This window comes from Neofelis nebulosa, chromosome 4, assembly GCF_028018385.1.
Source record: "Neofelis nebulosa isolate mNeoNeb1 chromosome 4, mNeoNeb1.pri, whole genome shotgun sequence".
NCBI lineage: Eukaryota > Metazoa > Chordata > Mammalia > Carnivora > Felidae > Neofelis > Neofelis nebulosa.
Window position 1 is genome coordinate 12,093,205 of NC_080785.1, and position 10,029 is coordinate 12,103,233.

Here is a 10,029-nt window from a genome sequence, read left to right on the forward strand (position 1 = left end):
GCCTACAGACAGGACCCACCAAACAATGCCTAGGGTCTGAAGGCAGGGAATCATTTGTAGGTGGAGATCAGGGGTGATAGGTTGCAAGCAAAGGGCCTAAAATTAAGGCTTCTTTGGAAAAAGCATGTTGAGAAAGCAGCCTTGGGAATTCTAGTCCAGGAGACAAAACTACACAAGTTAATAAAACGTCCATCACGGGGAGGTGGGGCTGGAAATGCATCCAGTCACTCTACCCCCTCTCTGCAGCCCCTACTCCCTCCCACCTCTAAATTCCATCCAGCCCTTCCTCAAGCGGCAGGGTGGAGGGACTATACTCGCAAGCTCCCCCTTTCCCCGTTTCTTTCCTACAGGTGCCTCTGGGCAGGCCAGTGCATGGACAGCCCCAGCAATGCCACCATGCCCTGTGGCTTTCTCCTTCAGGGCTTCTCTGAGTTCCCGCACCTAAGGCCGGTGCTCTTCTTGTTGCTGCTAGCCGTGCACCTGGCCACCCTGGGCGGGAACCTGCTCATCCTGGTGGCCGTGGCCTCAGTGCCCAGCCCACCACCCATGCTGCTCTTCCTGTGCCAGCTGTCAGCCATCGAGCTCTGTTACACTCTGGTGGTGGTGCCCCGCTCCCTGGCTGACCTGGCCATGCCAGGCCTTGGCGGGGGCAGCCCCATCTCCTTCCTGGGCTGCGCAGTTCAGATGCAGATGTTCGTGGCGCTGGGTGGGGCCGAGTGCTTCCTGCTGGCCACCATGGCCTATGACCGTTACGTGGCCATCTGCCACCCACTGCGCTACACCACAGTGGTGACCCCAGGGCTGTGCGCAAGGCTGGCCCTGGCCTGCTGTCTCGGGGGACTGGCAGTGTCCGTGGGGCTCACAGTGGCAATCTTTCACCTGCCTTTCTGCGGCTCCCGCCTACTGGTGCATTTCTTCTGCGACATCACGGCACTGCTGGACCTGGCTTGCACACGGAGCTACGCCGACGAGCTTCCCCTGCTGGGCACCTGCCTCGTGCTGCTGCTGCTGCCCTCGCTGCTCATCCTGTCCTCCTACGGAGCCATCGCCGCCACCCTGCGTCGCCTGCACTCCCCCAGGGGCCGGTACAAGGCTGCCTCCACCTGCGCCTCGCACCTGGCCGTCACTTTCCTGCACTATGGCTGTGCCACCTTCATGTATGTGCGGCCCAAGGCCAGCTACTCCCCACGGCGAGACCGCACGCTGGCACTCATCTACACCAACATCACGCCGCTGCTGTACCCGCTCATCTACAGCCTGCGCAACCGTGAGATCACCACCGCCATCCGCCGGGTGCTGGGGCAGGGGCGGCAGGGACAAGGTCTGTGTGAGCCCTGAAAGCAGGCAGGGACCAGGCCAGAGAGGGCAGCTCCATTCCCTAAAGCTAACTCTGTCAGGAGGTGTCTGTGTCAGCAACACCACGAGGGGGGCCTCAAGGACTGGATTCAGGAAAGGGAACCTGGAAAAGCGTCCACACAAGAAGGATCTCCTTGTGGGGCAGGTGCCCCATTCTCCACCCCTCCTTTGAGCAGTGGCCAAAGACAGCATGGTAGAGATCCCCAGGCCTGCAGATAGTGGCCCCATCAGTCCTTGCTAGTTCCCCCCGTGCACTGGGGCCTGTGCAAGGTGATGGGCTCACATGACGAAGAAGGCACAACTCATGGCCGCAGGGGCTCACAGATGGAGTGGGAGGAAAATGTGAGCGGTGAAGGGGCAATGGATAAGGTGGCTCCTGAGAAGGAGTTTCTGTGCTAGACTTTTTGAGAGGAGAGGAGAGTCAGGGGAAACTTCCTGGAAGACAAAGATGGCTAAATGGAGAACTATAGGTTGACTAGAGGTCAATCAGGAGAAGAGGAGGGTGAAGAAGGTCCAGCAGCAATGATTCAACAGGGGCTGGGTATTTGGGGAAGGACCTTGTAAAAAGCGGAAGGATTTGAACTCATGGGGTGACATGATGACCTACTGTTCCTGTGTGGTCACTGTGGCCATAGTGTAGAGAAGGATCTAGGGACATGGAGGTCTGTCTGGGGAGCTGTTGCCCTATTCCAGGAGAAAGGTGAAGGGGTTTGGACCAGAGGACTGACACAGGGTATTAGGGGCATGGAGTCAAGAGATAGGCAGGAGGTGGAAACTACAGAACCTTGACTGGATATGGAGGCGTGAGAAAAAGGGGAGTTAAGGAGCATCTCTAATCTGGGTCACTGGGTGGACGGTGGCTCCATTTGCTGGAAACGAGAAAACAGGAGCAAGCTGGGAGGGTGGTGATGGTTGTTGAATCTGTGCTGGTGCTGAATCTGTGTAGCTGAAATGCTGCCCTGGACCAACCAGTGCAGAAGCTGACTGAGGCAAATATGGTTGTCCAGAGTGCAGGGCCAAGAGGAGGGGAGCTCTGGATTTATAGATGGCCACCGAGACCATGGGGTGGGTGCTACCCCTCATTAACAAAAAGCTAACAATTGCTCCCCATGTGATGAGATTAAGGGTGATTTTTATTTCCTAATGGTGTACCTTCCAAATTTCTCCTAATCATTCTCAATGGATGTTACTTTTATACAGAAACAAGCATTACTTAAGAACACTTTGGGGGCCTGCTCAGTGAATCATAAAGACTTGTTACCCCCCCATCCCTGAGATGAAAGCCTGAGCCCACTTGCCTAAACACTGTCTCCTCACCAACAGCCCAGGAATGAAGAGGAACTAGAGTGAGCTCTGTGGGGGCCGATCCAGCATATACCTGTGTGGTACGAGGGTAGGAATGCACCAAGGAACTTTAGTCCACCAGAAACTTGGAGGGAATATTGCTGTCAAAGACACAGCAAGGAGACATTGAAAGGAAGAATTACTAATCCACAATGTCGTGTAAAACTGACAGAGAACATAAAATCCCTGGATGTGACTTTCTCAACAATGTTACATTAGTATATCCTGGTGTGTTAAAGGGACAAACTGGCACAAAACCTTAAGTACAGATGCCAGGCTACACTAAGAAAATCCCAGAAGTTATTCGTTCATCTGTATGTGCAATAAACAGCTGTTTATTGAGTGATGGTTCCATGCCAACAGCTAGACAGGATTCAACTGTAATCAAAATGGCACAGTATTTCTAGCACCTCAATCCAAGGAATGAAGACGAAGCCCATGTGCAATTTGAAATCTACCAGGGCACTCGGGAAAATAAATAGGCATTGCATTATCATGTGACAGGTACTATGATGGGGAAAATACAGGACACTGTGCTAACGATTAGCCTAGACTTGGGATGGTAGGAGCATTAGCAAAAGCTTATGAAGTGATGTGTAGGACCTCAGTGCAAGCAGGAATAGCAGAGCCAGATAAAGACAGCTGGGAAAGGAGCATCCAGGCAGAGGGAACAGCATGTGCAAACGCCCCAAGTCCAAAGAACACTCCAGGAACTTGTTGATGGGACTAGATCTAATTGGTGTGGCTGAGGGGTGCATACTTCCAGTATTAAGAGATTATGCTACAGGTACAAACAAATAGGGACCAGAGCACACAAGTGGTACAAGCAACATTAAAGAGTTTGGACTTGACCCTAAAGAAGAAAGAGGAGATAAAAGAAGGGTAGGGACAAGGAGAAGGAAAAGAAGGAAAAGCCACTGAAGATGTTCAGGCAGAGGAGCGATAGGATCCAATATAAACACTGACTATGACGTGAAGAAGGAACTAGAGAAGGACATGACAAAAAGGACCTTTACAAGGAAGCTCGTGTAGAAATATAGGCTGGAGATAATGTTGGCCCATTTAGGCAAGTGGTAATGGAAATGGAGAGAAGTGGACAGGCTGGAGAACTATTTAGAAGGCAGAGATAATAGAACTTAGTGCAGACTGAACAGGGATAAAAGAGAAAGAGGTATCAGATAGACATGGGCTATCTAGAAAAGATGACGGTCCGGGCTCCCTGAGATGGAGGGCACAGGAAGAGTAACCAGTCTGAGGGCAGGACAAGGTGGAGGTGGTGAGTTCAGTACGGAGAAAGTTGATATGAGGTATGGATCTGTATAGTGGGCAGTTGGGTATAAGTCAGGAGAATCTGGGCTCAAGAAACACGTTTAGAAATCACCAGTTCATCAGTGGCAACTGACATGGCTACGAAGCTCAGAGTAAGAGACAGAGGAGGAACAGAGCAGCTCCAAAACAAGATCATGAGGAACACCAACACTGAAGGATGGACTGTCTAAGCATGACATAAAGCACACAATTTGTTAATTAGATGTAAAGCAGCTTTACTTGTGGACACTAGCTTAAGCAAAGTGAAAAAAGACAAACTTCCATATCTAACGTATGGAAGGGGCCCATCTCATTAATACATAATGATTTCGGCTCAGATCACGATCTCACAGTTCACGAGATCAAGGCCCGTGTCGGGCTCTGTGCTGACAGTACAGAGCTTGCTTGGGATTCTCTTTCTCCCTCTCTCTGCCTCTGCTAGTATGTGTGTGCGCACTCTCTCCTCCCCCTCTCCTTCTCTCTCTCTGCCCCTGCCATGTGCGCTCTCTCTCCCTTTCAAAATAAATTAAAAAAAAGAAAGAAGCAGCGGTTTTATCTGACACATATGGAACCATCTCATACATGTTGGTGAGTGAAACAGCAAGGTGCAGGACAGTATACAGTACAGCCATCCGTGACTCTGGCCTTTTTACTTGTGGTTTCCACTCCCGTGCTCTCCCCACGAATCCTCACAGGCTGGCTCCTCATCACTCAGGTGCTGTCCGGACTCATACATTCACTCCTTGCAGAGGCCTTCACTGACCACCCTATGTAATATTGCCATGCTGCCTGCCATCACATGATCATGCTTTAGTTTCTAATCATCTCTTATTATTTGAAATTATCTTTTTTAATGTTTTATTTACCTGCCCCTCCGAACAGAATATAAACTCTATGAAAATTATCTGCTCACCACAGTGTTTACCCTGTTCCTCAACAGTGTGTGGCATGAGTAGGTGCTCAGTAAATTGCTAAATGGAAGAGTGAATAAGTCAATATTATGGTCTGACAGCATTTATATATTAAAACACATGGAATGTGTGTATGTATGTATCATGTGCCTGTATATGTCCTATACATTTTACATACACACACACACACACACACACACACACACACACACACACCAACACACATCTGTAACCAAATTAAAAGTCTGAGGAACTGGAGCACAGGGTGGAACAGATCTTTACTTTTCACTGAATACCCTCCTTGCATACATACATGTGTTACTTATTCAGTAAATGCTTTCAAACTAAAAATAAAGGCTAGGCATTGGAGGAGGAATGCACAGAGAATTTTTTTTTAAAAAGAGCAATCAGAAAAGTAGAAGAAAATCCAATATAGCAGGGCGCCACGGAAGCCAAGGAAAGAGAATTTCAAGGATGGAGTAGTTAGCAGTGCCAGGTGATACTACTGTTTCTAGAAATAACATGGTATTGGAGCCAGAGATAATTTTAGGGATGTCTAATCCACCCCAAAGAGCACAAAATTCACCTGTACAAACCTCAGCAAAAGCCTCAGCATGTGCAAAGTCTTGGCAGACAAACAGCAAAGTCCACAACTACAAATGCCATGTGCCCAGAGGTCATGCAATGGCTGCCAGGCCCCAGCCAACACTGAAAAACTATAGAGAACCAACTCAAATCATGCGCAAACACTTGCTAGAGCAGGAAGTAACCTTGGATTTCATTTCTTTTTTTAAATTTTTGTAATGTTTATGTATTTTTGAGAGAGAGAGACAGAGAGAGGGAGAGGGAGGGAATAAGTGGGGGAGGGGCAGACAGAGAGACAGAGAATCCAAAGCAGGCTCCAGACTCTGTCAGCCCAGAGCCTGACAGGGGACTCAAATTGACAAACGGCGAGATCATGACCTGAGCTGAAGTCAGACACTTAACCAACTGAGCCACCCAGGTGCCCCTGGATTTCATTTTATTTTATTTTATTTTTTATTTTTAAATAAAAATATTTAGTAATAATTAAATTTATTAAATTTATTAATACTTATTAATGATAATTAAATGTATTATAAATAAATTAATTAAATAATTTATTTATTTTCTGAGAGAATGAGAGAGACAGAGCACAAGCAGGGGAGAGGCAGAGAGAGAGAGAGAGAGAGAGAGAAAGAGAGAGACATAATCCAAAGCAGCCTCCAGGCTTTGTGCTGTCAGCCCAGAACCTCAATGCAAGGCTTGATCTCACCAACCATGAGATCATGACCTGAGCTAAAGTCAGACATTTAACCAACTGAGCCACCCAGGTGCCCCTGGATTTCATTGTAAATGCTGAAATCCTTAACACTTTCAAGATCTGTACCCTGGATTTGTTTTAATCCCATATGGTAAGGTAACAGACACAGAGACAACTGCCCTTGACAAAAGAGCTTCTTAGTTACCACACCGTGAAAGGCCACATGGGGAAGCACTGGGGCAGTTGCGAGACAGAAAGAGAGAGGAGAAAGCCTGGCCCTGAGCCTTTATTGTGATTTCTGTGGGAAGGAATGGGCGAGGCAAAGTAGGAAAGCTTGAGTTCGTTTAGGATTGGATCGTTTGACTGATTTTAGGGGGTTCTGGACTATCACAGTGGTCTCTAGCTGTCTGAGTTAGCTGACTTGGCCCTGGGGTGACAGGGTGGGTAGCCTGGTGGTTTGACACATGAAGAGTTAGATGAAGGAGGTGGTTGGGGATATGGGCTTTGGGCTGGTCCATTTGCACAGGAAAGGCACACTCACAAGGAAGCCGGTTTGCTATCTCTAGGAATTAGCTATCTCTGGGAAGAGCAGCCTATCCTCAGCCAGCAAGGCCCCAAGACATCAAAACATCATAAAGTACAGAAAATAATAAACATGACTGATACAAGCACGGACTCTACCCTCAACAAATACAAAAAGATTGAGACCATAACGTGCATATTTTCAGACCACAACGCTATGAAACTCCAAATCAACCACAAGAAAAAAATTGGAAAGACAACAAATACTTGGAGACTAAAGAACATCCTACTAAAGAGTGAATGGGTTAACCAAGAAATTAAAGGGGAAATTAAAAAGTCCACGAAGCCAATGAAAATGATAACACGACAGTCCAAAACCTCTGGGATGCAGCAAAGGCGGTCATAAGAGGGAAGCAGCAATCCAGGCCTTCCTAAAGGAGGAGGAACGGTCTCAGATACACAACCTAACCTTACAGCTTAAAGAGCTAGATACAAGCACGGGCTCTAAAGATGATTCCCAGGACAGCGTGTGTCACGTCTCAAATACAGACCTGTGAGCACTTGCAACTGCTGACGGCGACCCCACAGCTCTTCACATTCGGGCCACTGCGACTTCATCATCAGAGCCAGACTCGGCCAGAAATTATCCTCTGTCCACAATACCTCCATTTCGGTGGGTCCCTCACTCGGCTGAAAAATGGAATCGCTTGAAGACCTTTAAAAATACCGATGTCTGGACCCAAATTCTAGAGATTCTGACTGAACTGGTCTTGGTGAAGGTGGAGCACTGGAATTTTTAAAAGCCATCCCTTAGGTAATTCTGAGGTGCAACAAAGGTTGAGAACCTCCGCCCTCAGCATCAGATGTTGCCCTCGTCCCACTTAAATGTAATCCTGATTGAGTTCCAGGTCCATTTCACCCACTCCTCAGATAGCTCACACGTTTTTTCCTGCTACTCTCTGCCATGGCTTGAACTCGAGCATACAAACATCTTTAAGATAGGCAATTTCCCATTTCTCTGATAGCACATGGTCTTTTCCTTGAAGAGGCAAGTTTCAAGTGGGGAGGAGGTGGCTAGATTACTGAGGATCACAGTTCCCAGTCAGTGATAATTCCCCAAGCTAGGTAGATATGGGACAAGCAGGTTACAAGGGCAGAGGGGAGGGAACCAGAACATGGTCATCAAGGCCGGATAAAGGTCAACTAAACATGGAAGATGCTTATTTATCTTTGATGAAATTCCTCTGTCCAGGAGACCAGTTCCCACACCCAATCAATCTAAGTCCCACTTACAGAAGTAATATTTGTGGAGCTCTTTGGGGAGTACAAGTCTTCAAGAAATTTGAGATGTAGGTAACAGTTCAGCCTTCCTATTAATGACTTAAATCTTTTTTTTAAATTTTTTTTTTTCAACATTTTTTATTTATTTTTGGGACAGAGAGAGACAGAGCATGAACGGGGGAGGGGCAGAGAGAGAGGGAGACACAGAATCGGAAACAGGCTCCAGGCTCCGAGCCATCGGCCCAGAGCCTGACGCGGGGCTTGAACTCACGGACCGCGAGATCGTGACCTGGCTGAAGTCGGACGCTTAACCGACTGCGCCACCCAGGCGCCCCATTAATGACTTAAATCTTTACCTAGAGCTTCTGACGTTCCACTCCTACATGCTAGAGAGCTAAGATGTCTATGATCCTCCTGACAATGGGCAAATGTACCTTCTTCACATTATAACGAGAGGAAAAGGACTCCTAACCATACAGTCTTCCTTAATCCATCTGGTGTCCACATCCCCTGCAGGGTCTGCTTCCTCCTCTGGCTGCGCCTGGTGTGTTGGTCTTAAGGCCGTACCACAAAGGTCCACGCTGTCTCCAAACTTCAGTTGTTCCCTAAAGGAGTCACTGCCCTTGTGGGAAACAACAGAGTGAATTTAATCCATTCTGCCATTATAATTAAAACACACATCCACAAAGAGAGAAGTAAAGTCCTTCAACTGAATGTTCCTGGAGCATGGCAGCTATAGAGCCAAAGTGGGCCTTCTGGGAGAAAAGTGGCAATGCTGTGATCATTACTGGGGTATTGAGCCAGGCTACCTAGGTCTGAATCCTGGCCCCTTGAATTCCTAACTGTGACCTTGGATAAGTTACTCTCCAGACCTGGACCTGTGAGTCTTCACTGGATAATCTGGAGTTGATATTAGTACCTGTCTCACATTATCTGATGTAATAATTAAAGCTAATAGAGTAAATGTGCTAGAACACTGTCTGGCATTAAAGCATCGTTAAGGATTTCAAGGGAAAATTAAGGCATTTAGTGTGATTTTTAGGAAGGTTTGCTCTCTGACATGTGAGGTAGCCCTCCCTCCCTCAATCTATTACACTCCACAGTGAAATCAATCACCCGTCAGTGCACTGGGATTTATGGTTCATGTGGAGGATGCCATCCTTAGAGAAGGAAGTCTAAGGAGGTTCAGCTACAATGTGGTTATGTTTGCAAAATATGGGCTTATTTCAGCTTTGTCTGATGTCACTACTCAACCTGAAAATCATTCATCATTGATAAAATGTTTTCCTACACGATAAAAGCTTCAGCAGAAGAAATTTACTCTTAAGTTTTTAAAAACTACTTGATTATAATATTCCTGGAAATTTATATTTTCAGGAGGTATATGCTGGAACTTGTATTTTCCTAAAAGAACATTATAATAAGCATTACAAGCAGATACTTCTCTAACCAAAAATTGTCACTATATCAACCCCTCTACATGGCCAGAAATGAACCATAAATTAAAAGTACTATAAACTTTTTAAATAAAGTGGTAAAATAAATACTTTAAGGTCTTATAAAATGGGAATAAATGGTCCCTATTTTTTTATTTTTAATTTTTATTTTTTTAAAGTTTTTTGGGTTTTTAAATTTTGTTTTAATGTTTATTTAGTTTTGAGAGAGAGAGAGACAGAGACAGAGCATGATTGGGGGAGGGGCAGAGAGAGAGGGAGACACAGAATCCGAAGCAGGTTCCAGGCTCCAAGCTGTTGGTACAGAGCCTGACGCTGGGCTCAAGCTCACGAAGTGTGAGGTCATGACCTGAGCTGAAGTCAGATGCTCAACTGACTGAGCCACCCAGCCGCCCCTTATTTTTTAATTTTGAGAGAAAAAGAGAGAGAGAGAGAGAGAGAGAGAGAGAGAGAGAGAGAGAATGCATGAACGGGGCAAAGAGACAGAGGGAGAGAGAGAGAAAATCTTAAGCAGGATCCACGCTCAGCTCAGAACCTGAAGCCTGATGCGGGCTCCTGGGATGGATCATAA

General features: G+C 46.8%; 1 protein-coding gene across 1 annotated transcript; it reads left to right on the plus strand.

Moving 5' to 3' along the window:
• The first annotated feature begins 224 nt into the window (after nt 1–224).
• Nucleotides 225–1,338, plus strand: LOC131508459 (olfactory receptor 10AC1-like). Its single transcript, XM_058723500.1, has one exon. It carries the CDS (start codon nt 373–375, stop codon nt 1,336–1,338), a length of 966 nt encoding a protein of 321 aa, XP_058579483.1. The 5' UTR covers nt 225–372.
• The last annotated feature ends 8,691 nt before the right edge of the window (nt 1,339–10,029 follow it).